This window comes from Phocoena phocoena, chromosome 2, assembly GCF_963924675.1.
Source record: "Phocoena phocoena chromosome 2, mPhoPho1.1, whole genome shotgun sequence".
Taxonomy (NCBI): domain Eukaryota; kingdom Metazoa; phylum Chordata; class Mammalia; order Artiodactyla; family Phocoenidae; genus Phocoena; species Phocoena phocoena.
In genome coordinates this window covers 36,740,119-36,767,841 of record NC_089220.1, presented here as the reverse complement: position 1 = coordinate 36,767,841, position 27,723 = coordinate 36,740,119, and the positions used below count along the sequence as shown (strand labels likewise).

Here is a 27,723-nt window from a genome sequence, read left to right as displayed (position 1 = left end):
GCCCTCCCTGGTACAAATCCTTCCTGTGTCCCCCATATCTTGTTTGTTGGAAATAGGCTTCATTCAGCCTCCTTGACCTTCCCTGAGTTCCATAGGACAGGTTCAAACAGTTGCTAATCAGGGAAGGGAGGGGATGCAGAAACATGGGAGGAACAGTCTAGAAACAGTGGTGTAGCACAGCCTTGGGGCAGGGTCCTAGTTCCTCCTCAGGGAATATACATAACAATATCTTTGAGTTCTTCTGAAGAACTGAGACCCCCAGGTGGAGGATGGCCACTACAGGCTGAGCACAAGATTCCTGGAATACAGCCCTGTTACCTCACCATCAACCAATCAAAAGAAAGTCACATACCCTATAGCCCTCAACCCAAATTTTGCCTATAAAAGCATTTCCCTCAAAACCATCAGGGAGTTTGGGGTTTTAGAGTACAAGCCACCCATTCTCCTTGCTTGGCCCTGCAATAAACCTTTCTTTGCTCCAAACTCCGACATTTCAGTTTGTTTGGCCTCACTGTGCCTGGAGCACCCTAACTTGTGTTCAGTAACAGTAACTGGTGGTCAGAGATCTTGGGTAGCTTGCACAAAGCCACAGACCTGAAGGTACTGAGTCTGGATATGAACCCAGCTCTATCTGTCTCCAAAATCAATTTGCTTTTCCCATTCGTTTTTCTAATTCATTAGCATTGTATTAAGGGTATTCAGGATCTGGTCCAGGCATATATACCTACAAGTTGGAATTTCTTTTAAAACAGCGGACTGATAACTTACAAATAGTTAAATATTTAATGGAAATTAAGACTTGGCTTTTCATCACAAGAGATACAAATGATGGACTCCCCTGGTGGTGCAGTGGTTAAGAATCCACCTGCCAATGCAGGGGACATGGGTTTGAGCCCTGGTCTGGGAAGATCCCACATGCTGCGGAGCAACTAAACCCGTGTGCCACAACTACTGAGCCTGTGCTCTGGAGCCCACAAGCCACAACTATTGAAGCCCACACACCTAGAGCCCATTCTCTGCAACAAGAGAAACCACCACAATGAGAAGCCCATGCACCACAACGAAGACGCAGCGCAGCCCAAAAATGAATAAAAATTAAAAAAAAAAAGAGATACAAATGAGGCTGTATTTCCATAAAATAGTTATTAATAATATAATAACATTTGCTTCCTACCAGGTATTATTTAAAGTGCTTTTTATAAATTTATTTATTTTTGGCTGTGTCGGGTCTACGTTGCTGCGCATGGGCTTTTCTCTAGTTGCAGCGAGCAGGGGCTACTCTTCCTTGGCGGTGTGCGATTGTGGTGGCTTCTCTTGTTGCAGAGCACAGGCTCAGTAGTTGTGGCTTGCGGGCATTGGCGGGCAGATTCTTAACCACTGCACCACCAGGGAAGCCCTAAAGCGCTTTATAGATAGTAAATTATTCAGTCCTCACAAAAGATATGGACAAAACAAAAAAAATAAACTCAGTTGGCCTGAATGTTTACAAAAGGCTCCTGGAGCAGAAGAAAAGTTAATCAGTAGACCAATACCCAAGATATTTTATGGTGTAAAACAGGGATTGGTAAGCTGTGGCCCATGTCCAAAACTGCTCAGGTTGTAAATGGTTAAAAAAGAAGGTATGACAGAGTATGTGGCCTGAAAAACCTAAAATATATGCTGCCTGGCCCTTTACAGAAACAGTTTGTAGATTCCTGGTGTAAAAAAAAAAAAAAAAAAAAAAATCCCTAACTTGTTCCAAGATAGTGTTGTAGGAAAAATGGGGCACAAGAGGATGGTCATATCCCAGGTCTCAGGTGAGTCCCTCAGACAGGCCGCCAGGTGAGGGTCCTTGGCCTTGCATAGGAAAGAATTCAAGAGTGAGCCATAGTGAAGTGAAAGCAAGTTTATTTAGAGAGATACACGTTCCATAGACAGTGTAGGCCATCTTAAAAAGAGAGAGTGGTTCCGTGGTGTGGGGGTGGCTAGTTTTTATGGGCTGGGTAATTTCATAGGCAAACAAGTGGGAGGTTTAGTCCAGGTATTTTGGAGGAGGGGCAGGGACTTCCAGGAATTGGGCCATCATGCTGCTTTTGGGCCTTTTATGGTCAGCCTCGGAACTGTCATGGCACCCATGGGTGTGTCATTTAGCATGTGCTAATGTATTACAATGAGTGTATAATGAGGCTCAAGGTCCACTGGAAGTAGACTCTTCCGCCATTTTGGACCTAATGTGTTCTAGCCAATTTTTGTGGTATCCTGTTCTTAATGGTTGTGTCATTCTTATAATGGTTGTGCCCTGCCCACTTCCTTTTCTGTCTCAATAGGACCTTCTTTGGATGATGTAATTCACCTCCTTCAAGGAAGAAATTGGTATTTCTGATAAAATGCTTAAGTGATTTTTTTTTTTTTAATAAACTATAATGGGATTAAGATTTGTTCTGGGAAACCAGTAGGCCATCCACCCACTTGCCTGTCAGTCAAGAATCTACTGTTCTTCAACTAAACATTCTTTTTGCATCCAGTCCATCAATGATTATATAACCATTTTTCCCTATGAAATGCCTAGATGAGAATATTTGAACTGGATCTTAAGAGGTCTTTTTCTTTGCATTAGGATTACAGTAAGATTTTGACATATGCTCATAACTGTTAAGCTTTCTGCTAAAAAACTGGTGGTAGTTTTGGAGTTTCAGAAAAATTCCTTCAGAAACATTCAGACAGAAAAGTTACCTATAAAGGAACAACAACAAAAGACTTCAGACTTCTGTCACACTAGATGCCAAAGACAGCAACTCTGAAGGAAAATGTCATGACTCCAAACTCAGCCAAACGTGCCTTCAAGTGCAAAGACAGCAGAGAAATATTTTCAGGTGCATACAGACTCAGGAAAATGCCCACACGCCATTCCTGGAAAAGTGACTTACAGTTGCATTTAGCTACATGAGAGGTGAAGATAAAGTATAGAACAGAGAAGTTGTAATTTATATAAAAAAAAAAACCGGCAGTGAGTGATAAAACCATTTAATCTCCGAGTTAAGTCGTAATAACTAATTGTAGTTATAAATATTGTCAACTTAAAAAGCGTACCACGTGAGAGCTGTGAGTTGAGTTTATTCAGTGTCTTACTGAGTGCTATAGCCTAGGAGACAGTGACAGTCTCTAATTGCTCAGAGAAGCTGTTCCAAAGAGGTAGGGGAGGAGCCAGTATATAGATAATGTGTGTGTGTGTGTGAATTTGGGCTGGGAGATACAGGCAGTCAAGATCTCAGTGAAAGCCTACTGCTGGTCACAGGATCAGCTATCTCAGTTAATACTTTTTTTAAAAAATAAATTTATTTATTCATTTGTTTAAATTTTGGCTGTGTCAGGCTTCGCTGCTGCACGTGGGCTTTCTCTAGTTGTGGTGAGTGGGGGCTACTCTTCGTTGTGGTGCACAGGCTTCTCATTGCAGTGGTTTCTCTTGTTGCGGAGCATGGGCTCTAGGTGCGTGCGCTTCAGTAGTGGCACACGAGCTTAGTAGTTGTGGCTCGCTGGCTCTAGAGCGCAGGCTCAGTAGTTGTGGCTCACAGGCTTAGCTGCTCTGCCGCATGTGGAATCTTCCCAGACCAGGGCTCAAACCCATGTCCCCTGCATTGGCAGGTGGATTCTTAACCACTGCACCACCAGGGAAGTCCCCTCAGTTAATACTTTTAGGGCTTTTCTGTGTGTGGGAAGATGCAAGAATCTGGGGTCATTGAAATTCTTCCTAAGACATGCATTTGAACTATCTAAGGGGCCCGTATATTCCAAAACATGGAATGCTGCACCCTGAATTCCTTTCAGGGTGTACTTGCAGGTCAGCAACTGCAGGGGCTAATGACTTGATCCTTATAGAACTAAATGGCAGGCAAAATTCTTTGTTTACAATATTAATAAAAATGAAAAAACAGTACTCTGTTTCCTACTTTGATCTAAAAATCCCAGAGTGTATTAAATCTGGTAACTGAATCAATGAAGATTGGATGATAGGGGCAGAGGTCATATATATAAAATGATGAAAACGAAACATGAGAGGCACTAAAATTCTAGGGAAGCCCCACAGGAAGCACCTAATGCACTTAGGTGCACATAACCCATAGAAAAATCAAATTCCCCTCACTGCATTCATCTGGCTCTTGAAATTCAAATTAGCACTGGCAAAACTGAGACTTCTCTATAAAGGACACCTGCAGCTAAGAGTAAGGCTGTGTTCTGTGAGCCTGAGCGGAGCTTCCAGTAACAGCATCAGCGTGACCAGACCTGGAGATACTCTGTTCCTAGGGCCAGATTCTTTCTCCACAGTTGTCCTGTTTAAAGCAACCATGCATCAGTTACCTTTGGTGTCAAGGACGTACCGTTTTTCCCTCTGCAGTTTTGGGAGAAACCAAACTTATTGTGGCATATCACCCCGAGAGGATGTTTCAACTTTGAAAAGGACAAATGTCAACCACCGAAACGTGGAAAAATATTTGTAAAGGAAAATTTTAGATAAATGATTACAATGGAAAACTAAATATGTCCATGATTAAAGAAACAGGGAACATAGTGAGACCTAGCATGGTGGGGCAGGGGATTTGGCTTCTGCGTGCTTCTCCTCTGTCTTGAGGGCAGCAGACTGCCCTTTGCCTGGCGTGGGCGTCTCTTCCGTGTGAGCTAGGATTAGGTCCACCCTAACAGGAGTCTCGTGATTAAATATTCCTTTTATCAAAAATAAAATTTTAGAAGCTTTTCCATACACTTTGCCTTTCCCTAATCGTCTGATTTGCATGTTTTTATTTTTCTAGGTCGGCAACAGAGATGATTCTAATCTTTATATAAATGTGAAGCTGAAGGCTGCTGAAGAGGTAAAGCCCAGAACAGCGGCACCAATGCCCCCGCCCTCCACTCTTACCCCTCCCCCTCCCCAGGTCCTATCTGCCACCCCTTCCCCTTTGTGCTCCCCCCACAAAAACTTTTATCGCCCACAGCAGACTTCAGTTTATGTATTTCGCAAGTTAGAAATGGGTGACAGAGCTTCAGCCTCTGGTTTGCCCTGGAATGTTTTCTAATCAGTGATCTGCTTGCTTCTAAAGAGCAGGAATAGGGCTTCCCTGGTGGCGCAGTGGTTGAGAGTCCGCCTGCCGATGCAGGGGACACGGGTTCGTGCCCCGGTCCGGGAGGATCCCACGTGCCGTGGAGAGGCTGGGCCCGTGAGCCATGGCCGCTGATCCTGCGCGTCCGGAGCCTGTGCTCCGCGACGGGAGAGGCCCGCACACCGCAAAAGCAAAACAAAACAAAAAACAAATAAAGAGCAGGAATAGTGGACATAAAACTGCTTAAGTGCCGTGGTGACAGTTAACAAGTAAACGATGGATGGGTCAAAGTGAGAGACTTGTTCTTCAGGATATATGAGGGTGAAATGATGCCTGCCACCTCCTGGTTTGTCTTAGTCACATCTGTAGAAGAAATGGGCCCATGTCTCAAGTCCTTTTGCCATGCACCTGTTTTAAATGTTCATTCTTGCAGATTGGGATCAAAGCCACGCACATTAAGTTACCGCGAACGGCCACAGAATCTGAGGTGAGCTGTTAAGAATCAACTGTTAAGAGGGCAGCTGAAGTGCTTTCCTCTCTGGTTTTAGTTTAGTGCAACTTTAGGGACTGATGCATTCAGCATACAAGAAACCTCCAGGTAGTTCTTTCTTCACAGACTCAGCCTTCAGGAAATCTTTGAAAATACCCACAGAGTAAATGGGGCAGTGCTAGGTATGAATGTTTGGTACTCACAGTGTGATTGCTGTATCATTTGTTTGCAAATCACCTGCGATGTTCATTGAAAACTGATCACTGTCCTGTTGTTACCTGCACTTGAAAAATGAAATGTATATTTCATTTCTGTGATGTTCAAGAATAGGCAGAACAGATCATGGGTTAGTAAAGTCAGAACTGTGGGGGATTAACTGGGAAGCGGCAGGAGGGAAAAGGGACTTCCTGAGGTCGTGGAAATGTTCTACATCTGCATTGTCCAGCAGGATAGCCACTAACCCCATGTGGTCATTTAATTAAAATGAAATAAAGTTTAAAATTCTGTTCCTCAGTTGAACCAAGCCACATTTCAAGTATTTTAGTAGCCACTATTGTAAGGTACAAATTACAGAACATTTCTGTCATCACAGAAATCTTGACTTGGGTGATGGTACCATGGATTTTACTGTTGCAGTAATAGTTTATTAAAGTTCTTAGCTCTTTTGTTTGTTGGATTTCTTGCAAGACACCTGAAGGTTACATTCTGTGTTAAGGTAGAGTTGCTCTCAGGATCCAAGGCAAGGTACATTCTGAGAGGACTACAGTTAAACTCTCGGGGGGAAAATGGGACTTCTGACTTGGAAAGTGTTTCTCCACCCTGTTGATTTCTATGTGGTATATAAGTTGTATGTGGTAATATTTTTAGGTGTTAAAGTGCATTACATCTTTGAATGAAGACCTCAATGTGCATGGTTTCATAGTGCAGCTACCTTTAGATTCAGAGAATCCCATTAACACTGAAGCATTGGTCAATGCTATTGCACCCGAAAAGGATGTGGACGGGTGAGTGTGACTTGGCTTTCTGTACCATATTGCATGATTGCGACTATAATATTATTTCTACTTCAGGAACACATCATTTTGGTTCTAAAGAGTAAAGACACCTATCACTTTCCTTGTTTTAGATTGACTAGCATCAGTGCTGGAAAACTTGCTAGAGGTGACCTAAATGACTGTTTCATCCCTTGTACACCCAAAGGATGCTTGGAACTCATCAAGGAGACAGGTAAAAACAAACAGACAAAAACAAAGCACCATTTCATGGAGCCTGGTCTTGACCTTCAGAGGTATAGGGGAGATACACCTATATAAGTGAGCCCTAAATAAGTAGGCCTGATTGGCACAGGACCTGTGTGCTAGGGGCTTCTTTACCTAAATTCTCAATTTTCTCAACAACCCTATGAAGTAGGTAGGTATTCTTATTGTTTAATAGCTGAGAAGACATCCTCAGAGAGATTGAGTAATTTGTCCAAGAGGCAGCAGAGCCAAGATTTGAACTCAGAGTTATTTGAGTTCAAAGCAATTTATTTTGTGTGAAAAAGTAACCTATATGATAATAAAGATTCAGATAGTCTGTAGGGTGCAGAGTGAAAAGTCTGAATCCCAGAATGGGCCCCGAGTCACCCTTGTAGATCTAGGAAATGGATTCCTTGGATAATTGGCTGTATTACCCTGTTACCTAGTCAGCCTCTTGGTATTTTAATTTCATCATGAATACTTGTTAGCAGAGGTTACTTTTTACAAGGAAGTGTGCCCTGTTTAAAAGAAGTGGATCAGAAATTTAAAGTGGAAAGTGTTAGCTAACGTACGTGAAAACTTTCTGTGGCTGGCAAGGAAAGGTCAATCTGTAAGCCTTCGGACAGCTATTATTGTTCAGTCTTACAGCAAAATTTATACTCTACGGCATGTTTAGCACACAGTGTGTTCCAACTTGATAGAAAAAATCCCATGAGCCGTGGCAGCTGTAGGCTCCCCACCTCCTCTTGTTGATATTGAAGCAACCATTTGCCCTAATGCAGCTTCAGGTCCTTTACTGTACCCTAAAAAGTATAGAAAGTTACCTTCTAAACACTTCACACTTTGAGGGCTTTACTTCTAGATGTTCATGATGTTAGCATTATATAGAAACTTGCCTTTTTCGGATAGAGTTAATGTTACACAAGAAGCACAGTTTAAACACAAACTGCCTTAAGGAAGAGTTCGCTTCAGTGGGGCTGGGTAGAAGGGCTCAGTAGAGTCCTCAGGACCTTATTTCTGCTCCCCTTTGCGTGGTGGCTCGTTCTGAGCTCTACTTGGTGGCCCCGAGCAGCTCCAGCCTGTTGCATCCTTGTGCCTAAGAGTCATGGGATGGATCTCATTGTCCAGGGGATGAAATATGGTCACTTGTTCACTCTTGGGTGTTCACCCACACCATCTCTACTGAGGAGAGTATGTCAGTCCTGAAAAGGACATTGGGATAATGCCAGAAGAATGGGTGCTCAGTAAACAAAAAGAAAATTTTTTACTATAGTTAAGTTCCCCTTTATCACTTCCCTGCAAATAACCCTGTGGCTCAGGCCCTAAGCCAAAAGAGAAATTTGGATGAGGAACTAAAGAGTTACTGACACTAATCTAATTTCCCTCCACCCCATTACGTTCACCCTGTTTCTTATAACTGTTTTTCCCATGTAATGTAATATGTCCTCTTCTGCCATATGGCTGTTTAGCTGTATGTCAGGGTTTCTTTCTGATTTGAGTGTAGGTTTTCTCCCCACTCTCCTATGGCTCGATGAATGGATCTTGGCTTAAGCTCCTCTCAGAAACCCACAGCAAGAAGGACACATGTACAAGTCCCAACTTGTAGCTGAAACCCTGAGTAGCCAACGAAGGGATGGTTTTAGGAAGATTGCTTTTTGATGCTAAGAACCTGCTTTTGTGCACCTGTCCTGAGTTCTCCCATTTAGGTGGCATGCGAAGGAGGGCAGCTTCCCCCAGTTCTCTGATGCACGCTGGCTCTCCTTTCAGGGGTGCAGATCGCTGGAAGGCACGCTGTGGTGGTCGGGCGCAGTAAAATAGTTGGTGCCCCAATGCATGACCTGCTTCTGTGGAGCCACGCCACAGTGACCACCTGCCACTCCAAGACTGCCCACCTAGGCGAGGAGGTAAGGGGTCGCGCGCACACGTTTGCATGCCCGTTCCTGCGTGTGGCAGGGGTTCTTGCCTAATGGGGATGGTTCATATTCAAGTGCCATGTACTTCATTACCTCATTGCCGCATTTAACCCCTCTAACAATTCTGTGATTCTTGTCTGTTTTACAAGATGAAGAAACAAATTCAAATTTAAAACTTGTCCAAGTCTATGCAGATTTTTGTTTGGACTGTTTTCTTTCTGTGCCAGTCCATCTCATGGTAGATATAGGGGTTAGCAGTATAGGAACTGGGATTGACCCACAGCAGCCAGATCCCACGTATGCGACAGTGGGTGGTCTCAGAGGTGGAGGTGTCCAGAGCAGGTTATGGACAGTGGTCTTGTGACCTCGGTCACAGCTTGTTCTTGTCCCCTGCATCAGATTCCTGAGCCCAGGAATTCCCAGGAATGACTCCCAGGAATCATCCCATTGACAGTGCAGTCTCTTAAATGTGGCGACAGACCAGAAGAGAGGCCCAGCACCTCTTTAATCCTCCCCAAGCAATGCTCTGCTGAAGGTGGTGGTCCCCACATTCTGGGGAAGAGGGGGCAGTCTCCAGGTGTCATGTAATTCAGGGACGTTGTCCCAGGCCTGTGGCTCCAAGCCTGTACTCCTCCCTGTCTCAAAGGTTCTCATCAGGTTCCCCATTCAGTAAAATATCTAGTGAAAGGGGAGGTTTTGACGTGTGTAGGAATGAGCACAGTATATGAAGAGCTGTCAGAGACAGTGTGTGGCCTGCATAAAATAGCTGACGACAGTGAAGAATTTCATACAAAGCTTACGGATGTCCTTTCCACTTCTAGATTTTTTTTATGTTTCACTGTTTTAGTTTCTGAAGTCAGAACTGTCTTTCCCTAGGTAAGTAAAGGTGACATCCTGGTAGTTGCAACTGGCCAGCCTGAAATGGTGAAAGGGGAATGGATCAAACCTGGGGCAATAGTCATCGACTGTGGAATCAATTATGTCCCAGGTGAGTGTTGCTGGGGGAAAAAGGTGGTTTCTGGAGGCGGGCTGGGCAGAGGAAGATGAAGCCCAAGCGAGAACCCCTTGTCCCATTTTAGGCTTGCAGTGCTAAGGTTTAGAGTGATCAGCCTACCCATGGGGGCATGAAGTTAGTAGAGGGCATAGTTGCCCCTTGCAGGAGGAGCCTGTGATTTTAGCCACTGTGCCGTGCCGTGCAGTCCAAGATGACCTTGTCCAGGGAGAGGGTGGGAGAGGAGGCAAGATGATTTCTCGCTCTATCATCACGTAGAGATGGATTTTAACAAAGGATGGTTAAAATATAGTGTGATCTTTGCAAAGCACTGTGAGACTCCAGGAGAGGGACACATTGTGTCAAGAGTCCTCTAGTTAGGGCTTTGCAAAGATGTTTGGCCTGGGCTGTTTCTAGGTCAAGGATAAAGCCAACATTATAGTCATGTCCAAAACTGTCCTTGTATCCTCGTCCCTAAGTTACTCCTCACTGCGCCGTTTTGGTTAGTGATATCATCACCATTCTTCCTTCCCACAAGTCTGAAACCTTTTAGTTTCCCTCCCAGTCGTTCCATGTATGGATCCGTTTTTAAATTTTATGAGTTTTTTCCCTTTCTTCTCTGTTCTCAGTGTCACCACTGAGAGTCACCCTCTCTGCTGGATGCACTGCTCTAAATTTCTCCCTGGTCTCCCTACCGCCAGCTGACTCCCACTCAGATCCATCTGTGCACTCTTGCCATGTTTATGGGTCTTGATGTGGACCTGTGAGCCTCTTTCTTCCATGTTACCTGCCAGACTCCTTAGCCCCATACTAGTTTCAGCCACCTCTGTGGCCTTCTCTCTTACACACACTTTGTGAATACCTGTCTTAAACTGTCGTAAAATGGGCCACATGCTCTCCTGCACATGCCTGTTTGTACTTTGCTGCCCCTCTGCCTGCATCTTTAGTGGGGCAGGCTGTTCTTTTCCTCATGAAGTTTTCAAATGTAAAATCTGAAAGGACAATTCAGTGAATACTTGTATACATACCTCGTGGGTTCAAAAAAGGAACAATTTTTAATCAAGCGACTGTTTCTGTGCATCAGGCACCACTCCAGGCCTTGGGCTACACAACTGAATAAAGCGCAACCGTGATCTTCACTTTCAGTGACTTCCTCCCCACCTCCTCTCTGTCCAGAATGTCCATTCTTCCTTCCAAACCTTGTCTGATTTTCCTTCAGCAAGAGGTGATCTCTCCTTCTTTGAAAATCCTTCTCTCCCTGCCTCCCCTCCCGCAGAACTTGGTGTTTCTCTCATTGTATGTCATCATGCTTGGTGTCCTGTGCCTTTTCTCCACTAGTCTGCCTCTAGGTGCTGTGTCCAGCGTGTGCCTTCTGACTGCTGGCAGCCATATCTGTTGGAATGTTAAAAAGAGTTATAGCAAGAATATTCTTTTTCCTCCCCTCCCATCTCAAGTTTGAAATATAGTCACTAAGCTGCCAGGAACATGAGTCACTGTCAAGCCTTCACCGTTTTTAACCTCCCTCCCACTCTCCGTACCATGTTTTTAAGACAGTAGCTCATAACTGATCACTCCTTTTCTTGTAGTGTAATTATCTGATGGGTGATAAAGAAATCGCTCTCCTACAACTCCTTACTTTCAGTACTTGCAACGTGACATTCAAGCTCATTCTGTTTAAAACCTTGCATCTTCTGTATCATATTTCTGCTTTTGACTTTTTTTGTTTTAGACTGGATTTGAGAGAGGAAAGAAGAAAAACCTGGGTAGGGCTCTTGAGTCTCGTATGACTTACACATGAAACTTAACCTCCTATTCACATTTATTCCTCATGTAGAAGGTAAAGTATGAATAAGGTCAGAGCAGTACCTTTCCTCCTGGTCAGCTGTACTTTTTCTGATCCTGGGGATATAGGTGAATAAGTATCGTTACTGTTCCCCAAGGAAGGCAGGATCACTGTTACAGATCCGAGGGTGAGCGGGAGGACCTAAGGACTGCTCTTTGCGAGTGTTCATTCCTTTTTTTTTTTTTTTTTTAAATTGTTATTGATGTGTAGTTGATTTACAATGTTGTGTTAGTTTCAGGTGCACAGCAAAGTGAATCAGGCATACATATACATATATCCACTCTTTTTTAGATTCTTTTCCCATATAGGCCATTACAGAGTATTGAGTAGAGTTCCCTGTGCTATACAGTAGGTCCTTATTAGTTATCTATTTTATATATAATAGTGTGAATGTGTCAATCCCAGTCTCCCAATTTATCACTTCCCCTTTTACCCCCTGGTAACCCAAAGTTTGTTTTCTACATCTGTAACTCTATTTCTGTTTTGTAGGTAAGTTCATTTGTACCCCTTTTTTTAGATCCCACATATAAGTGATATCATGATATTTGTCTTTCTCTGACTTACTTCACTCAGTATGACAATCTCTGGGTCCATCCATGTTGCTGCAAATGGCATTATTTCATTCTCTTTTATGGCTGAGTAGTATTTCATTGTATATATGTACCACATCTTCTTTATCCATTCCTCTGTTGATGGGCATTTAGGTTGCTTCCATGTCCTGGCTATCGTAAACAGGGCTGCAGTGAACATTGGAGTGCATGTGTCTTTTTAAATTATGGTTTTCTCTGGATATATGTGCAGGAGTGGGATTGCTGGATCATATGGTAGCTCTATTTTTAGTTTTTTTAAGAAGCTTCCATACTGTTCTCTATAGTGACTGTACCAATTTACATTCCCACCAACAGTGTAGGAGGGTTCAAATGTTCATTCTTGAAACACCACTTTCCACAACTGGGCCACTTCTTGGTTCATATTTTGATTTAACTCGTTTGCACGGTCCTTTCAGGGATAACATCTTAAGTTATTTTCCAAATTAAGGATGAATTAAGGTACGTAGTTTTTTGTGTTTTTTTTGTTATGGGTTTTTGTTTTGTTGGGGGTTTTTTTGAGGAATATTTTTTTAAGATTCAAGTACAGAGCAGAAAGTATTGGCCAGAGAAACATGTAAAATTGTTCTTCCTGGTGGTTTACTAAAGATAATTGAAAAGGGCTGGATTAATAGTGTTTTATTTGGAAGGGTTATAAAAGGGGGGAACAGATTCCTAACCCCTCTCAATCCAGTCTCAACCTATCCAGCGTAGTGGCTTCTATACTGGACCCTGTTATTGGGGCCCCCAAATTACACGTGAAGGACTCAAGGCTCAGCTGGATTGGGTTTTCTTTTTTCCTCTACCGCGCAGCTCGCGGGATCTTAGTTCCCCGACCAGGGATTATAAACCCATGCCCCCTGGAGTGGAAGCGCAGAGTCCTAACATTGAACCGCCAGGGAAGTCCCTCAGCCGGATCTTAACTAGTTTTGCACTAATAGTTCCAGATGAAAGAGAAATTCTAGGGCTGGGATAGATAAGCAAAATGTTTGATGGTTACTGAAGCCATGTGCTTAGAGACAGTCACTTTTCCACTGACCACATCACACCTTCCGTGAAACCTGTACGTACATCAGAGGGCACTGAAGCCAGCCCTGATAGCGTTTGATTAAGGAGCAGAGCTGAGCTCACCCAGTGCAGCGTGAGGTTGTGCAGTAATTGACGTGTCTCCTGTATGTGCAGAAACACACGGAGAAAGTGACTAACATTCATAAATAGAAGGAGGTACAGGGGTATTTTTAGCTAACTTCGGTGTGTTAGACAATTGAAACCCATACAAGGGCAACCCTCAACCGTTATTTCCCTGGCATTTTGAAACGACCTTAGTGATTATGAGAGGAAATGTTCTGCCATTGCCGTAGCTTGCTGCCTTATAATCTAGAAGCCTGAAACCATCACAAGGGGTTGTGTTCACCAGCTCCTGAGAGTACATGTAGAAAATATCTAATGTTATCTAGGGTAGGAAGAGAAACCCTTATGTTCGGAGAGTGTTTTTTCTTTTTTTTTTTTTAAATTAATTTATTTATTTTTGGCTGCATTGGGTCTTTGTTGCTGCGCGCAGGCTTTCTCTAGTTGCGGCGAGCGGGGGCTACTCTTTATTGCGGTGCGCAGGCTTCTCATTACAGTGGCTTCTCCTGTTGCGGAGCACGGGCTCTAGGTGTGTGGGCTTCAGTAGCTGTGGCTCACGGGCTCTAGAGCACAGGCTCAGTAGTTGTGGCGCACGGGCTTAGTTGCTCCGCGGCATGTGGGATCTTCCTGGACCAGGTCTCGAACCCGTGTCCCCTGCATTGGCAGGCGGATTCTTAACAACTGCGCCACCAGGGAAGCCCAGAGAGTGTTTTTTCAATCTCAAGAAACACACACAATTTACTTGATTCTCCTCAAGCTTGTGAAATAGGTAGTGTTCATCCTTCTTTGCCCCTTTAGACTTCTGATCAGTAAGGAGCCCACAGGGGCTGGAGACTCGAGGTTAGTGAAAGAGCTGATCCTAGAGCCGAAGTCGCTTAATTCTGGCTTTTTGGCTGAATCCTGAGGCTTCCTTTCTTAGTTGTGGCAATCTGATCAAAGAGGTGAAATGGCTAAGATCTTACGAGGTCCTGCCTTAGAACCAACCACAAGGTCTAGCCCTGTCCCCAGCCCCTCCTGGAAGTGCAGTGAAGCCAAGTGTAGGAGTGAGTGAGCAGTGATGCATCATGGGGTCTTGTTCTCTTGAATAGCTATTCTTTGCTGCTAAGATTTGTAGTTGTTCTTGTATCCTTTTAACGGGAGTGTAATTATATTCTTTGCCTTTTTGCATACATTTAAGTAGCTGCTCGTCTTTGGAATTGGATGTTGAATTGTTCCTCCAGCTCATGCCTGGAGCTTACAAAATGCTGACAGTTGCTGTAGAAACCATATCTGGCAGCTGCGATATAGCTGGAGCTTTGTGCACCCAAAAAATTCCTTTGAAGGCCTTGGCAAATTAACATTTTAAAAGGTGCTCATTGTATACTTGGTGGTTGGCTTTAAGAATAAAACACTGTTGGTATTTTATTTGCCACCTGACAGAAGACAAAAGGTTTCTCCTGGTTCTGAAAAACCACTTAAGCATCTTGTGGAATTTTGCAGGTAAAGTAAGTTTCTCCCTGGGAGATAGCAAACACCTGTCATCCCACAGCTTTTTTTTTTTTAACGTCTTTATTGGAGTATAATCGCTTTGCATTGTTGTGTTAGTTTCTGCTGTATAACAAAGTGAATCAGCTATACATATACATATATCCCCATATCCCGTCCCTCTTGCGTCTGCCTCCCACCCCTCTAGGTGGTCACAAAGCACCAAGCTGATCTCCCTGTGCTATGCGGCTGCTTCCCACTAGCTATCTGTTTTACGTTTGGTAGTGTATATATGTCAATGCCACTCTCTCACTATGTCCCAGCTTACCCTCCCCCTTCCCCGCGTTCTCAAGTCCATTCTCTCTGTCTGCATCTTTATTCCTGTCCTGCCCCTAGGTTCATCAGAACCATTTTTTTTTTTAGATTCCATATATATGTGTTAGTGTTCAGTATTTGTTTTCCTCTTTCTAACTTACTTCACTCTGTGTGACAGACTCTAGGTCCATCCACCTCACTACAAATAACTCAATTTTGATTCTTTTAATGGCTGAGTAATATTCCACTGTATATATGTGCCACGTCTTCTTTATCCACTCATCTATCAATGGACCCTTAGGTTGCTTCCATGTCCTGGCTATTGTAAATAGTGCTGCAGTGAACATTGTGGTACATGACTCTTTTTGAATTATGGTTTTCTCAGGGTATATGCCCAGTAGTGGGATTGCTGTGTTGTATGGTAGTTCTATATTTAGTTTTTTAAGGAACCTCCATACTGTTCTCCATAGTGGCTGTATCAATTTACATTCCCATCAACAGTGCAAGAGGGTTCCCTTTTCTCCACACCCTCTCCAACATTTATTGTTTGTAGATTTTTTATGATGGACATTCTGCCCAGTGTGAGGTGATACCTCATTGTAGTTTTGATTTGCATTTCTCTAATGATTAGTGATGTTGAGCATCCTTTCATGTGTTTGTTGGCAATCTGTATATCTTCTTTAGAGAAATGTCTATTTAGGTCTTCTGCCCATTTTTGGATTGGGTTGTTGGTTTTTTTTTTTTTTTATTATTGAGCTTCATGAGCTGCTTGTATATTTTGGAGATTAATCCTCTTGTCAGTTGCTTCATTTGCAAATATTTTCTCCCATTCTGAGGGTTGTCTTTTCGTCTCATTTCTGTTTTCCTTTGCTGTGCAAAAGCTTTTAAGTTTCATTAGGTCCCATTTGTTTATTTTTGTTTTATTTCCATTTCTCTAGGAGGTGGGTCAAGAAGGATCTTGCTGTGATTTATGACATAGAGTGTCTGCCTGTGTTTTCCTCTAAGAGTTTTATAGTGTCTGGCCTTACATTTAGGTCTTTAATCCATTTTGAGTGTATTTTTGTGTATGGTGTTAGGGAGTGTTCTAATTTCATTTTTTTTACATGTAGCTGTCCAGTTTTCCCAGCACCACTTATTGAAGAGGCTGTCTTTTCTCCATTGTATATTCTTGCTTCCTTTATCAAAAATAAGGTGACCATATGTGTGTGGGTTTATCTCTGGGCTTTCTATCCTGTTCCATTAATCTATATTTCTGTTTTTGTGCCAGTACCATACTGTTTTCTTTGTTGTTGTTGTTGTGTTGGTTTTTTTTTTAAAAGTACCTTACTGTCTTGATTACTGTAGCTTTGTAGTATAGTCTGAAGTCAGGGAAACTGATTCCTCCAGCTCCATTTTTCTTCCTCAAGTTTGCTTTGGCTATTTGGGGTCTTTTGTGTTTCCATACAAATTGTGCAATTTTTTGTTCTGGTTCTGTGAAAAATGCCATTGGTAGTTTGATAGGGCTTGCATTGAATCTGTAGATTGCTTTGGGTAGTATAGTCATTTTCACAATGTTGATTCTTCTAATCCAAGGACATGGTATATCTCTCCATCTGTTTGTATCATCTTTAATTTCTTTCATCAGTGTCTTATAGTTTTCTGCATACAGGTCTTTTGTCTCCTTAGGTAGGTTTATTCCTAGGTATGTTATTCTTTTTGTTTCAGTGGTAAATGGGAGTGTTTCCTTAATTTCTCTTTCAGATTTTTCATCATTAGCGTATAGGAATGCCAGAGATTTCTGTGCATTAATTTTGTATCCTGCTACTTTACCAGATTCATTGATTAGCTCTATTAGTTTTCTGGTAGCATCTTTAGGATTCTCTGTGTATAATATGTCATCTGCAAACAGTGACAGTTTTACTGCTTCTTTTCCAATTTGGATTCCTTTTATTTCTTCTTCTCTGATTGCTGTGGCTAAAACTTCCAAAACTCTGTTGAATAATAGTGGTGAGAGTGGGCAACCTTGTCTTGTTCCTGATCTTAGTGGGAATGGTTTCAGTTTTTCACCATTGAGAACAATGTTGGTTGTGGGTTTGTCACATTTGGCCTTTATTATGTTGAGGTAACTTCCCTCTATGCCTACTTTCTCGAGAGTTTTTATCATAAATGGGGAGCTTTTATCACATCCCACAGCTTTTAAGTAAAGTAGGCACTTGAACCAGATGGGACTACACACCCTAAACTCGACTTAGTTTTTGGAACAAGCTGTTGTAATTGATCACATAACTTAGAAATAAACACGAAGATTGTGATTCTGAGACTGTGCTTTGACTTTTTTACCTCTTTGACCAGATGATACAAAATCAAGTGGGAGGAAAATTGTGGGTGATGTGGCATACAAGGAGGCCAAGGAGAGGGCAAGCTTCATTACTCCTGTTCCTGGTGGCGTCGGGCCAATGACGGTGGTGATGCTAATGCAGGTAAGTGTGAATGGACGTTTTTGTAATAGTTCTACGAAGCTGATAGAATTCCAGGTACTGCATTTCTCCCCAAGTAGAAATGTCATAGAACCTACTCAGGATCTAAGTAAGGATGTGAATCTGTTGAAGAGAAAAAGGAAATGGAAGTAGAGAGAAGTAGAATCAATCGTATTAATAGAGGGAAGTAGGGGTAGCATGATTCTGATTTACTCTGGAATGTGATAACTTAAGGGGAAAAAAGTACGAGCAGCCTGGCTTCACTCAGTATGTTTTGGCTTCTTGCCCTTTGTAACACACACCAGCTGGTGGGGGTGAGGCGCACAGCCCAGGGCATCCTGCTGCCTATAGACTCCGGCCTCGAATTGAAGCATGTTAACAGGCGGATCCTGAAGCTGTTCATTTTGTGATTGAACTTGAGTGACCAGGACTAGGAACTGAGGTGGAGGTTAAAATCATCACCTCTTCTCAGTTCCATTTGTGTCATTTTGTTTAGAGCACGGTAGAGAGTGCAAAGCGTTTCCTGGAGAAATTTAAGCCCGGGAAGTGGATCATTCAGTATAACAAACTTAACCTGAAGACACCTGTGCCAAGGTAAAAAGAAGCTTTTGCTGTTTTCACACTGTGGATGGTGGGGTTTTAGCTGATGGATACCATGGTTATGTGTATGCCCCCTCCGAACGTGGTTGAGGTGGGTCATTACTAGGATGGCATTGATTGAGTCCCGTGAATAAAGGTTGATACATATTTTCTATATTTCTTCTAAGTGACATTGATATATCACGGTCTTGCAAGCCAAAGCCCATTGGTAACCTGGCTCGAGAAATTGGTCTGAGCTCTGAAGAGGTAGAATTGTATGGTGAAACCAAGGCCAAAGTCCTGCTGTCAGTACTGGAACGCCTGAAGCACCAGCCCGACGGGAAATACGTGGTGGTGACCGGGTATGGTTTTTGCCCATTTGCCAGTTGAATCTTAATATTAGTCCTGATTATTATTACCAGGGGTTGCATTTGCGCTTAGCCATGTATATGTGGAGGTTCCTTTAATTTGGTTTTAGATTTTTATTTATTTTTTATTTAAAAAAATTTGTTTTTGTGGTACGCGGGCCTCTCCCTGTTGTGGCCTCTCCCGTTGCGGAGCACAGGCTCCGGACGCGTAGGCTCAGTGGCCATGGCTCACGGGCCCAGCCGCTCCGAGGCACGTGGGATCTTCCCAGACCGGGGCACAAACCTGTGTCCCCTGCATCAGCAGGCAGACTCTTAACCACTGCGCCACCAGGGAAGCCCTGGTTTTAGCATTTTCATATGTATTTTATCTAATTTGATCCTTACAGCGACCCTGTGAAGAAGAGTAGACAACTCTATAGAGATGAGAAAATTTGTCAAGGTTATTCATCTAGTAGGTGGAAGAGTTTGAATCTTAAAACCTGATCTTCAGATGGAATTGCCTTTTTTAAACCCCAGATCATTAATTCTGTAGATCTGTTGAGGATTCATCTATTTTTTTGTTTGGCTGAGTTAAAAGCTAGTTTTTGAGACTAAATTGAGAAATTAAAAGTATAGCAGTGTCTCTTACAAAGTAGAGTATATTTGCCCCTAACTGTCAGAAGAGCTAAAATGCAGAAGTCTTTTTTAATTTCAAACTGGGGGGAAGTTACAACTAAGACCCTTGGAAAAGATCCCTTTCATGTGTTTCATCTTTCTGGTTATTCAGATTAAGAGTCACTCTCTAGGATCAGAGCTGACTTAGTGATACACATGAATTTAATTTACATAAATGTAATTTTCCTATTTTGCTTTCATCTTGAAGAATAACTCCAACACCCCTGGGAGAGGGGAAAAGCACAACCACGATTGGGCTGGTGCAGGGCCTCAGTGCCCATCTCCGTCAGAATGTCTTCGCGTGTGTGCGACAGCCTTCTCAGGGCCCCACCTTCGGAATAAAAGGTATTAGTGAGACCAGACCTGGGTGGCCAGAGGGCGCCTGCACCTCCTTCAGTCCTCCTGGCCCACTTGGCCCATGAATGTGTGCGGGGTCTTCAGCTCATTTAGACACTAGAAACAGCTTCATCACATCCCAGAAGAGCATCATGGTGCTTTTGGTGAAGGCTTTCATTGGATCACCCCAACTCCTGCTGTCACTGTCTGATACTGCACAGGGATTCCCTGGGATGGGTAATATGTAGCCAGGGGTGCTTTTATATGACCGATAGTCGACTCTCATAGTAACAATAAAGGTAATCACAGCCGCTGATCACCATGCTGACTTTCTAGAGACAAAGACAAACCCTACAGATGTTTCACACTGAGGGAATAAGAAAAGTATATGCTTATGAGTATAGGCTTCGTGCCAGGTTTTGTGCTACGCAGTTTATGCCTATTACTTTATCTTCTAAGATGGTTAGTTTTATCTCCACTTACAGTAGCAGCAACTGGGATTCAGAGGTAGCTTGAACTCAAGGCAGTATCATCAAGTACCAGGGTGGGTCCCCACGTCTACGTCAAGCTCTAAGATAATACCATCAACCCAATGTTTCTTCTGATTAGATGAAAACACAACAACAATAACTGTACTTCACCTTCAGTTTTTTTTTTTTTCACCTTCAGTTTTTGATAGCTGCAGTACTGCAGACATGTTCATTTAATTAAAATTATTTTTATTAATTAAAATAGGTTCTCAGAGTCAGCTTCATCATTTGCTTGGCGATAGGGTATCACATATCCCGCTTGTTCTAACAATTACTACAAATGTTGACACGGGGTACGCCTTTGTCCTTCTTCAGCCTATTGTTTTGATATAAGTGCGTTAACTTAGTTCTGCTTTTGAGCTTAACAACCCCCTTTTATTTCAGAATGAGCCTTTTCCCCCTTATTGAACCCAATATGCTCCTTTTCCTCTTATCACAAATTGCCCCATTTTCATTGCATGATCTCTGCCCCACAAAAAAACCCCACACAAAACCTCTACCTCAGATTGACATTTATCTCACTGTAAACCTGGACATTTTTAACTGGATTTTGGTTAGTAATCCAAATGGGCCAGCAAAAATCTAGCAGTTAAGCTGTTTTCTACCATATGTGTCCTATTTAGGAAGAATTGCAGTCTCTGTGTTTGTGTTGCTGTGTTTCTTTTAAATATTCCTTTTTTAAAATGCCAGAATAGCATTTATGCGGGTAGGAAATTGAACAGGTTTGCCTTTATGTAACTGTAGGCTGGGTTTTTCTTAACAAATGTTAGGAATCAAGAGGAACCTGTTTCTAAAGATAATGAGTAGGTATGTTATGTGTTTATGGTTTTGTCAGTTAGATTCAGATTTCAGTTGAGAGACTATTCAGAGTGAACAAGATCAAGCGGTTTAGTTTGGTCAAGAAAATTAGAAAGCACTTGATCGAATCTGTCCAAATGGTTGTAAAAAGTAAATAATATGCGGAGCAGTTACAAAAACCGATTTGTTTTCATTTGATTTGCAAGTCATGGTGAAACGTGCTTAACATGAGTCTTCAACCTTGACCTGTCCTCCAGGTGGTGCTGCAGGTGGCGGCTACTCACAGGTCATTCCTATGGAAGAGGTAATGTGGTCTGGGATTTGGTTGGATGAGACCTTTTTTTATAGTTTTTCCTTCATGGGATTAAAGTTTATTGTAGAGATCTTAGTAGGCAAATGACTTGTTTGCTCAACAGAAGCAGTACTTCAGAGAAAAACATCTTAATTTGCCAACTTTTAAACAGTTTACTTTTTTTTTTTTTTTTTTTTTTTTTGCGGTACGTAGGCCTCTCACTGTTGTGGCCTCTCCCGTTGCAGAGCACAGGCTCCGGACGCGCAGGCTCAGCGGCCATGGCCCACGGGCCCAGCCGCTCCGCGGCATGTGGGATCCTCCCAGACCGGGGCACGAACCCATGTCCCCTGCATCGGCAGGCGGACTCTCAACCACTGCGCCACCAAGGAAGCCCAACAGTTTACTTTTTTGACATGACAAGGACTTCAAAGCCTGGCTTGCAGTGAAAATAATAAGCAAGTGATTAAATGAAGCATAAGATAGGGAAGAACAAACATGAAGTGAATTCAAAGTAATAACCACAGAAGTGGGAGCAGCGTATAGGCATGGAGTTGGGTCGCTCCAGTGTACTTCTTGCTCACTGTTTAAAGGACGTGAGTGTGTTCTTACTAATCCAGCGTTGCTGCTGATCCCAGGGGTGTGGCGTTTATGGTTATTGGCCATGTCTCTTAGGGAAAATCAGTGTTCCTTCTGAGGATAGATAGTAATTTGTTTTCAAGAGATAGCTGTGTTGGTGTTTGTCCACTAGCTGTGCTGCCATCAGTTTCCCATTGGCTTTAACATAGGGATTGGTTTGGCTGCAATAGAATGAATGTGAAAAGATGCAGAGAAGTTGGAAGACTGATGTGGCTTCTACCCTTTTGTAGTTTAATCTCCACCTTACTGGTGACATCCATGCCATCACTGCGGCTAATAACCTTGTGGCTGCAGCCATCGATGCCCGGATGTTCCACGAACAGACCCAGACAGACAAGGTAGGCTGCTGAGACCCCCACGGGCACTTTCAGAAGGTTTGAAGCACTCAAATTAATGTTGGACCCTTGGGTACCAATAATGCAGGTAGCAAGACAGTGGCGTTCCTCTCTCTTAAAAGCCCTCTTCCTCCTTTTCTCTAAGGCCCTCTTTAATCGTTTGGTACCATCAGTAAATGGAGTGAGAAAGTTCTCTGATATCCAAATCCGGAGGTTACGGGTAAGCTTTTCCCTTGTTCATTTTTGATATTGTGTGAAATTAGGTGATTGATAAGGAGGTTATAATCTCCTTAGAGTAGCCTGTTTTGGACAAGTTCATCCATAACCATAGTCATAAGGTTATGATATACATAAAGATGGGTGGCAGAGGTTGTTTCTCACTTATCTTAGAATTTTTAGTGGCTAGTCCCAGGATCGATAGAGCACTGAGGACCTGCTCTCAGCTAAGAAGAATGACACTTCTTTATAGCATGGATATAGGAGTCAGGATGCCAGCGTGGCAACATAGCAGCTTCTAGAGTTTGAATACCTGCTCTTTGCAGCATCAGGGCCTTAAGCAAGAGTGGTTGCTTCTGTATTTTATTTGAACTTCTATTACAAATATATAGTTATTAAACGTACACTGTACCATATGACCCAGAAATTCTAATCCTAGGTATTTACTCAAAAGAAATGCAAACTTGTATTCATATAGAAACAAAATCTACAAACAACCTAAATATCTTTCTGTAATAAATGGATAAACAAGCTGGTACATCCATACAGTAAAAAGGAATGAACTGCTGATACACACAACAACTTGAATGAATCTCAAAGGCATTATGTTGCTTGAAAGAAGCTAGCCGCAAATGGTTGCATACTGTATGCTTCCATTTATATGACATTCTCAAAAGACAAAGCTATAGTGATGGAAAATAGATCAGTGGGTGCCAGGAGTTATGGGTTGGGGAAAGGTGTGGCTATAAAGGGGTAGCACAAGGAAATTTTCAAAATATATTCTTGTGTTACTTTTACATATGAAAGAAATGTTATATATCTGTAAATATTCTTTAGACTGCCTGACACACATAAGCATTCAATAAATGGTATGTGCTACCTAGTTATCAATAGTAGTTACACTCACCTTATTTTTAACTTTTTGCAACTTTATATTTTAATGCTGTAAGAATAGTACACAAGCTCCAGATGCAGTAATGATTTACATTTTGCCCTACTTGCTTTACAGTTCTGTCACTATTTATATATATGCATTTTTCTCTGGACTTGAGAAAAAGTGACTTTTACACAGTTTGATATTTTTTAGCTTCTCTTGTTCTCACACCCCACAAAACATCCTTGCATAAGGTAAGTCAGCTATTACCTTGTTATGTAAAAGAATTGTGTTCTGCAAGGCAGCAAGTACTGTAGAAGAGCAGGCAACTTCTAATCTTACCTTTGCTGATGGAACTTTCTGTCAGGTGTGGGGAGGGGCTGGACTCAACGTTTAAATGATCTTTTAAAAAGCTCTGGGATTTGAGATCAAGGGACTTGTCAATGGCCACAGCACCCCTCACCAGGTTGGAACTAGAACGTTGATCTTCTGTTTCCTGGTCCCCAGGCATCCTCTCTTGTGCTGTATTATCACAGTCTACCCACCAGGTACTCAGTCAAGAAGGGTTGTCAACAGCAAATTCTCAGCTTAGTGACTGAGGGTTTTGCTGACTTCTGTAAACAATGTCATGTTCCAGGCTTGTGATGCTATTTGACAAGCCAGTGAGCACCAGCTCTGAAAACACACCTGAGGTTTTAACCTCATAACACAGGAAGGGAACTATGGGAAGAGTAGGGTTTGCTGGGGCCACTCAGATCTACCAGGAGTTAAGAGAAAAAGAGAGTACATTTTAAAGGCATTTTCCATTTCAGTATTTGACCATGGTACACATTGTAAATAAATAAATTTCCAAGTTCCGTGAGGAGGAAGAAACAAACCCTTCTTGTGCCTTTTGGAATAGTAAGAAGGCAGTGAAAGGATAGTACTACTTAGAAAGCATGTACTGTGCTAGAGCAATGTCTCTTCTTTTCTTCTGCATCGAAAGGACTATTTATCCCTTTAAATATATTCAAAAGGTCAGCATATTAGTTTTTAAAAAAGCATTTAAAGTGATTTACATTGATTTTTATTGATCGATACTTGTTTTTGCCCTTCTAATTTTGCATGTGACTTGGGCTTCTCAACTGTTTGATTGAAAAAGCTTTTCCTTTCAATATGTTTGCATATGGTGAGTTAGGTACAACACTTTTTGGTCACTATGTTTACGTAGGGCTTCGGTTTAGGGAAATGCCTCTGGTGCTCAGTGATAGGGACAAACATGTTAATAATACCTTTGTACATGTGTAAATGGGAAATAAAGATTTAGCCAAAGGGATCATAGTTTTCCCTTCTGAATTTAACATGGTTTATATTTCCCCTATCTGGAGATAGGGATAAAAAAATTTTTTTTTTAAATCATATCTGCTTTTGTTTGGTTTGTCTTATTTTTTAATTTTCCTACCTCTTCAGAGACTAGGCATTGAAAAGACTGACCCTACCACACTGACAGATGAAGAGATACACAGATTTGCAAGATTGGACATTGATCCAGAAACTATAACTTGGCAAAGAGGTACCAGAGCAGGGTGTACACCCCATTGGTTTGGTTATACTGCACGCCCCATGACCTCCCTTAGAGGTGATAAAATGGGAGGTCCATAGCTTGTGTGTTGGTGTTTTCATGGTTAAGGCCTGACTAAGATGGCGACTCACTCGTTTTCCTGGCCACCTCCATCAGTCTCCCTCCTTATTAGCTGTAATCAAACCTCCTTTCGTTTGGTTAGTTGGACATTTTGCTGGCTCTTCAGTGTTCATTGGCGTGAGGAGGGTTTTAAGGAAGTTCATACATAAACCAAAAATAACATTTTGCAACTTTCATTTTATGCAGAAAGTTTTGGTGTCATTAAGTAGAGAAGTGATGTTTAATCACTTCTTAAATCATGTTGCCCTTTATTCTTAGAACTCTTGTCTGGCATAAGTGACTTGATTTTTCTTGTAGGTCTGGAGCTTGCCTGCTCACTTTTACCTCATTTTCTTAAACTCTCTTGTAACAAAGTAGGTAGCCTTCAAGGTTTAAACATCCAGCAGATTGGTGAGTGAGTTGCCTGGTTTCACTGCCAGATGTTGCTTTTGTCTGTGTCAACTAGCATGGCTTAGAGTTTTATTTTGTACCAACAGTGTATGCGTCTAAACTCTGTCACTGCTGAGAAGAAATTTTCATCTAGATGTACAGAGTGCAGCTGACAGGCCATTTATTGACTGTTTTTGTGACTGTCATTGGCTCAGTAACCGTGCTAGCTAATGGCATTTTTAAGGCAACTCTCCTAATATCTAAAACCACACTGATCTTTCTCTTCCTTTGCTTCAATAGCTTTAGACATATGGTATCATATTTTATGAGGAATAAGCTAAAGATCCATTTTGAAAATTTATTATCACAATCATTTTTCCTTTGCTTTATATGTAATTCATGCTTTCTAAGAAAGTAGAAGCAGACATGGGAAAACATGGGTCATACCCATTGACTGGCTGTTCTATACACAGAAATTAGATGCAAGGAACTAGACACTATTTTTTTTTTAAAAATAAGGATAAACTCCAACAACTCATTACATCCTTCACTTATCAAATGGGGTGGTGTGTGTGTTTCCCCAAGTGCTGCACAAGACACTGCTTTTAGTGTTTAAATTATTACAGTCTTTAAGGAAAATACTTTGGCATGTTATCAAGTACCTTGAAAGTGCCTCTCCTCTTTGACCCACCCTAAAAGAGTGTGAACTGGTTTGCTGCTGTTTTTCATTTTGTGTTTTGTTGTTATTTTTGGTATGTCATACAAAAAACAAAATTGGGAATACACTAAAATGTTCACCGTAGTTAGACCTAGGAGGTGGGGGGATTAAGATTAGTTAGTAGGTTGATCTTTGCCATGTTTTCAAGAGTATGCAATTGGAAAGATGTTCTGTCATCAGAATGGAAATTACTTCTTCTAAGTGAGCTAAAGGAAAGAGCAGGTCTGTTACCCAGCCTGCTTCAAAAGGCATTGCCTTTGCCCTGTGTTTATGGGCCTTGTGTGTCTCAGGGTTATGTAAGATCAGTGAGTCATCCCACAGAACAACATAAACCTCGGCCTTTTGAAAAACTGGCCTGCTCTGTTTTTTTGTGGAGTGTGGAATATGCTTTGAAATGGATTCCAGATTTCTAGTTAATTGTTTGAATTCTCTAGGAAGAATAAACCAAGCCACTCTACCGTCTTGTCTTTAATTCCTGCACATTAATGGTATGAAAACATCATTTCTAAACTTGGACCCATATTCTAGCTTTACCATAAATTTTGAAATCAAATATTATAGTCATTAAGTTAGATTTGTTGCTTAAAATTCTGCTGGTTCCTTTGACTTTATGGTCCTTTTCCCTCTCTACTATATCTGCTGTATTTTCCCTCTCTACTGTATCTTCCTTTTCTACCGTAGTGCTGGATACCAATGACAGATTCCTGAGGAAGATCACAATTGGACAGGCTCCCACGGAGAAGGGGCACACACGGACGGTAACTGCCTGTTCCTTTCTAAGTAAATTAGTTCATGGGCACTAGATCCTTGCTGCTTCTATCCTCCTCCATTCCCTCCTGATCAGCTGATACTGCCAGGTGTTGTTCTGCCTTCTCCCTTGTAAAATGAGAGCGAGTAGGTGTGTGGTATTGAGCACTCCTGACAGTTTTTGCAGTAAATCCCATGTGTCACCTGTGTATTTTTCCCCCAGTATTTTTTCCTGGAGGTGGAGTGCCCCAAGTGAATATCCTTGTACATGAATTGATTAAAATTGCTTCTTTTTTGTGGCCATTTTGTAGTATGCCTCTTCGGTGTAAGAGCTTCTGAGTTAGTCCCTTGTATGTTAGGGAAACCATGATCACGTGATTACAAGCTGCCTTCACAGGGATCGTTGGTCCTACTAGAACATTTATGCGTAAAAATCGACTACTCAAGGTCTTAGAATAATTAATTACAAATTTTTGCTGTTGGAAGGTTATTTTCATTAAGTTCTTTTTGTACTGTTCTTTTATTCTGTCCTTTTAAGCTATTTGTTTAAGCCTGGGATGCAAACAAGGATTACTTTTGCAATCCACGCTTCTGTTTAACACAGTTTTCCCTGATGCGTCTTTTCCCTGCCAACAGGCCCAGTTTGATATCTCCGTGGCCAGTGAAATCATGGCTGTCCTGGCTCTCACCAGTTCTCTAGAAGATATGAGAGAGAGACTGAGCAAAATGGTGGTGGCATCCAGCAAGAAAGGGGAGCCCATTAGTACCGAAGATCTGGTGGGTAGCCGGGCACTCCAGACTTGGCAATCCATCTGCGTCTGTTGTCCCAGCATTTCTCAGCAGTTACCACTGACAAAAACTGTGGCATACTTAAGATGCTACAATTAACTAATAAATTCATATGATCTTGTTACTCACTATATAATTATGAAGTTTATAAAAAGTACTCCATAGTGAGTGATAGATGGTATGCTCCAATAATAGACCACAGGTGGTTTGAGCAGTATCTTCAGCCTGTGAGTATTTCCAAGAGAGGGTGTCTGACTTCGGTTTCAGAGAGCATCAGGAGTCCATGTGAGGCCCTTAGAGCTGA

The 27,723-nt window shown here is 42.1% G+C and overlaps 1 protein-coding gene across 2 annotated transcripts in view; it reads left to right on the top strand.

Annotated features, from left to right (window-relative positions):
* Positions 1-27,723, top strand: part of MTHFD1 (methylenetetrahydrofolate dehydrogenase, cyclohydrolase and formyltetrahydrofolate synthetase 1) — a 58,455-nt gene that overhangs the window by 14,900 nt on the left and 15,832 nt on the right. For both annotated transcript variants that reach the window (XM_065871443.1, XM_065871444.1), the window contains 16 exons: positions 4,785-4,844; positions 5,506-5,559; positions 6,430-6,566; positions 6,689-6,789; positions 8,568-8,704; positions 9,590-9,701; positions 17,373-17,500; positions 17,994-18,091; positions 18,265-18,438; positions 19,307-19,443; positions 21,020-21,066; positions 21,921-22,028; positions 22,171-22,245; positions 24,565-24,667; positions 26,565-26,641; positions 27,267-27,407. In XM_065871443.1, coding sequence (XP_065727515.1) covers positions 4,785-4,844; positions 5,506-5,559; positions 6,430-6,566; positions 6,689-6,789; positions 8,568-8,704; positions 9,590-9,701; positions 17,373-17,500; positions 17,994-18,091; positions 18,265-18,438; positions 19,307-19,443; positions 21,020-21,066; positions 21,921-22,028; positions 22,171-22,245; positions 24,565-24,667; positions 26,565-26,641; positions 27,267-27,407 — 1,689 coding nt within the window. The remainder of the gene's footprint in view (positions 1-4,784; positions 4,845-5,505; positions 5,560-6,429; positions 6,567-6,688; positions 6,790-8,567; positions 8,705-9,589; positions 9,702-17,372; positions 17,501-17,993; positions 18,092-18,264; positions 18,439-19,306; positions 19,444-21,019; positions 21,067-21,920; positions 22,029-22,170; positions 22,246-24,564; positions 24,668-26,564; positions 26,642-27,266; positions 27,408-27,723) is intronic.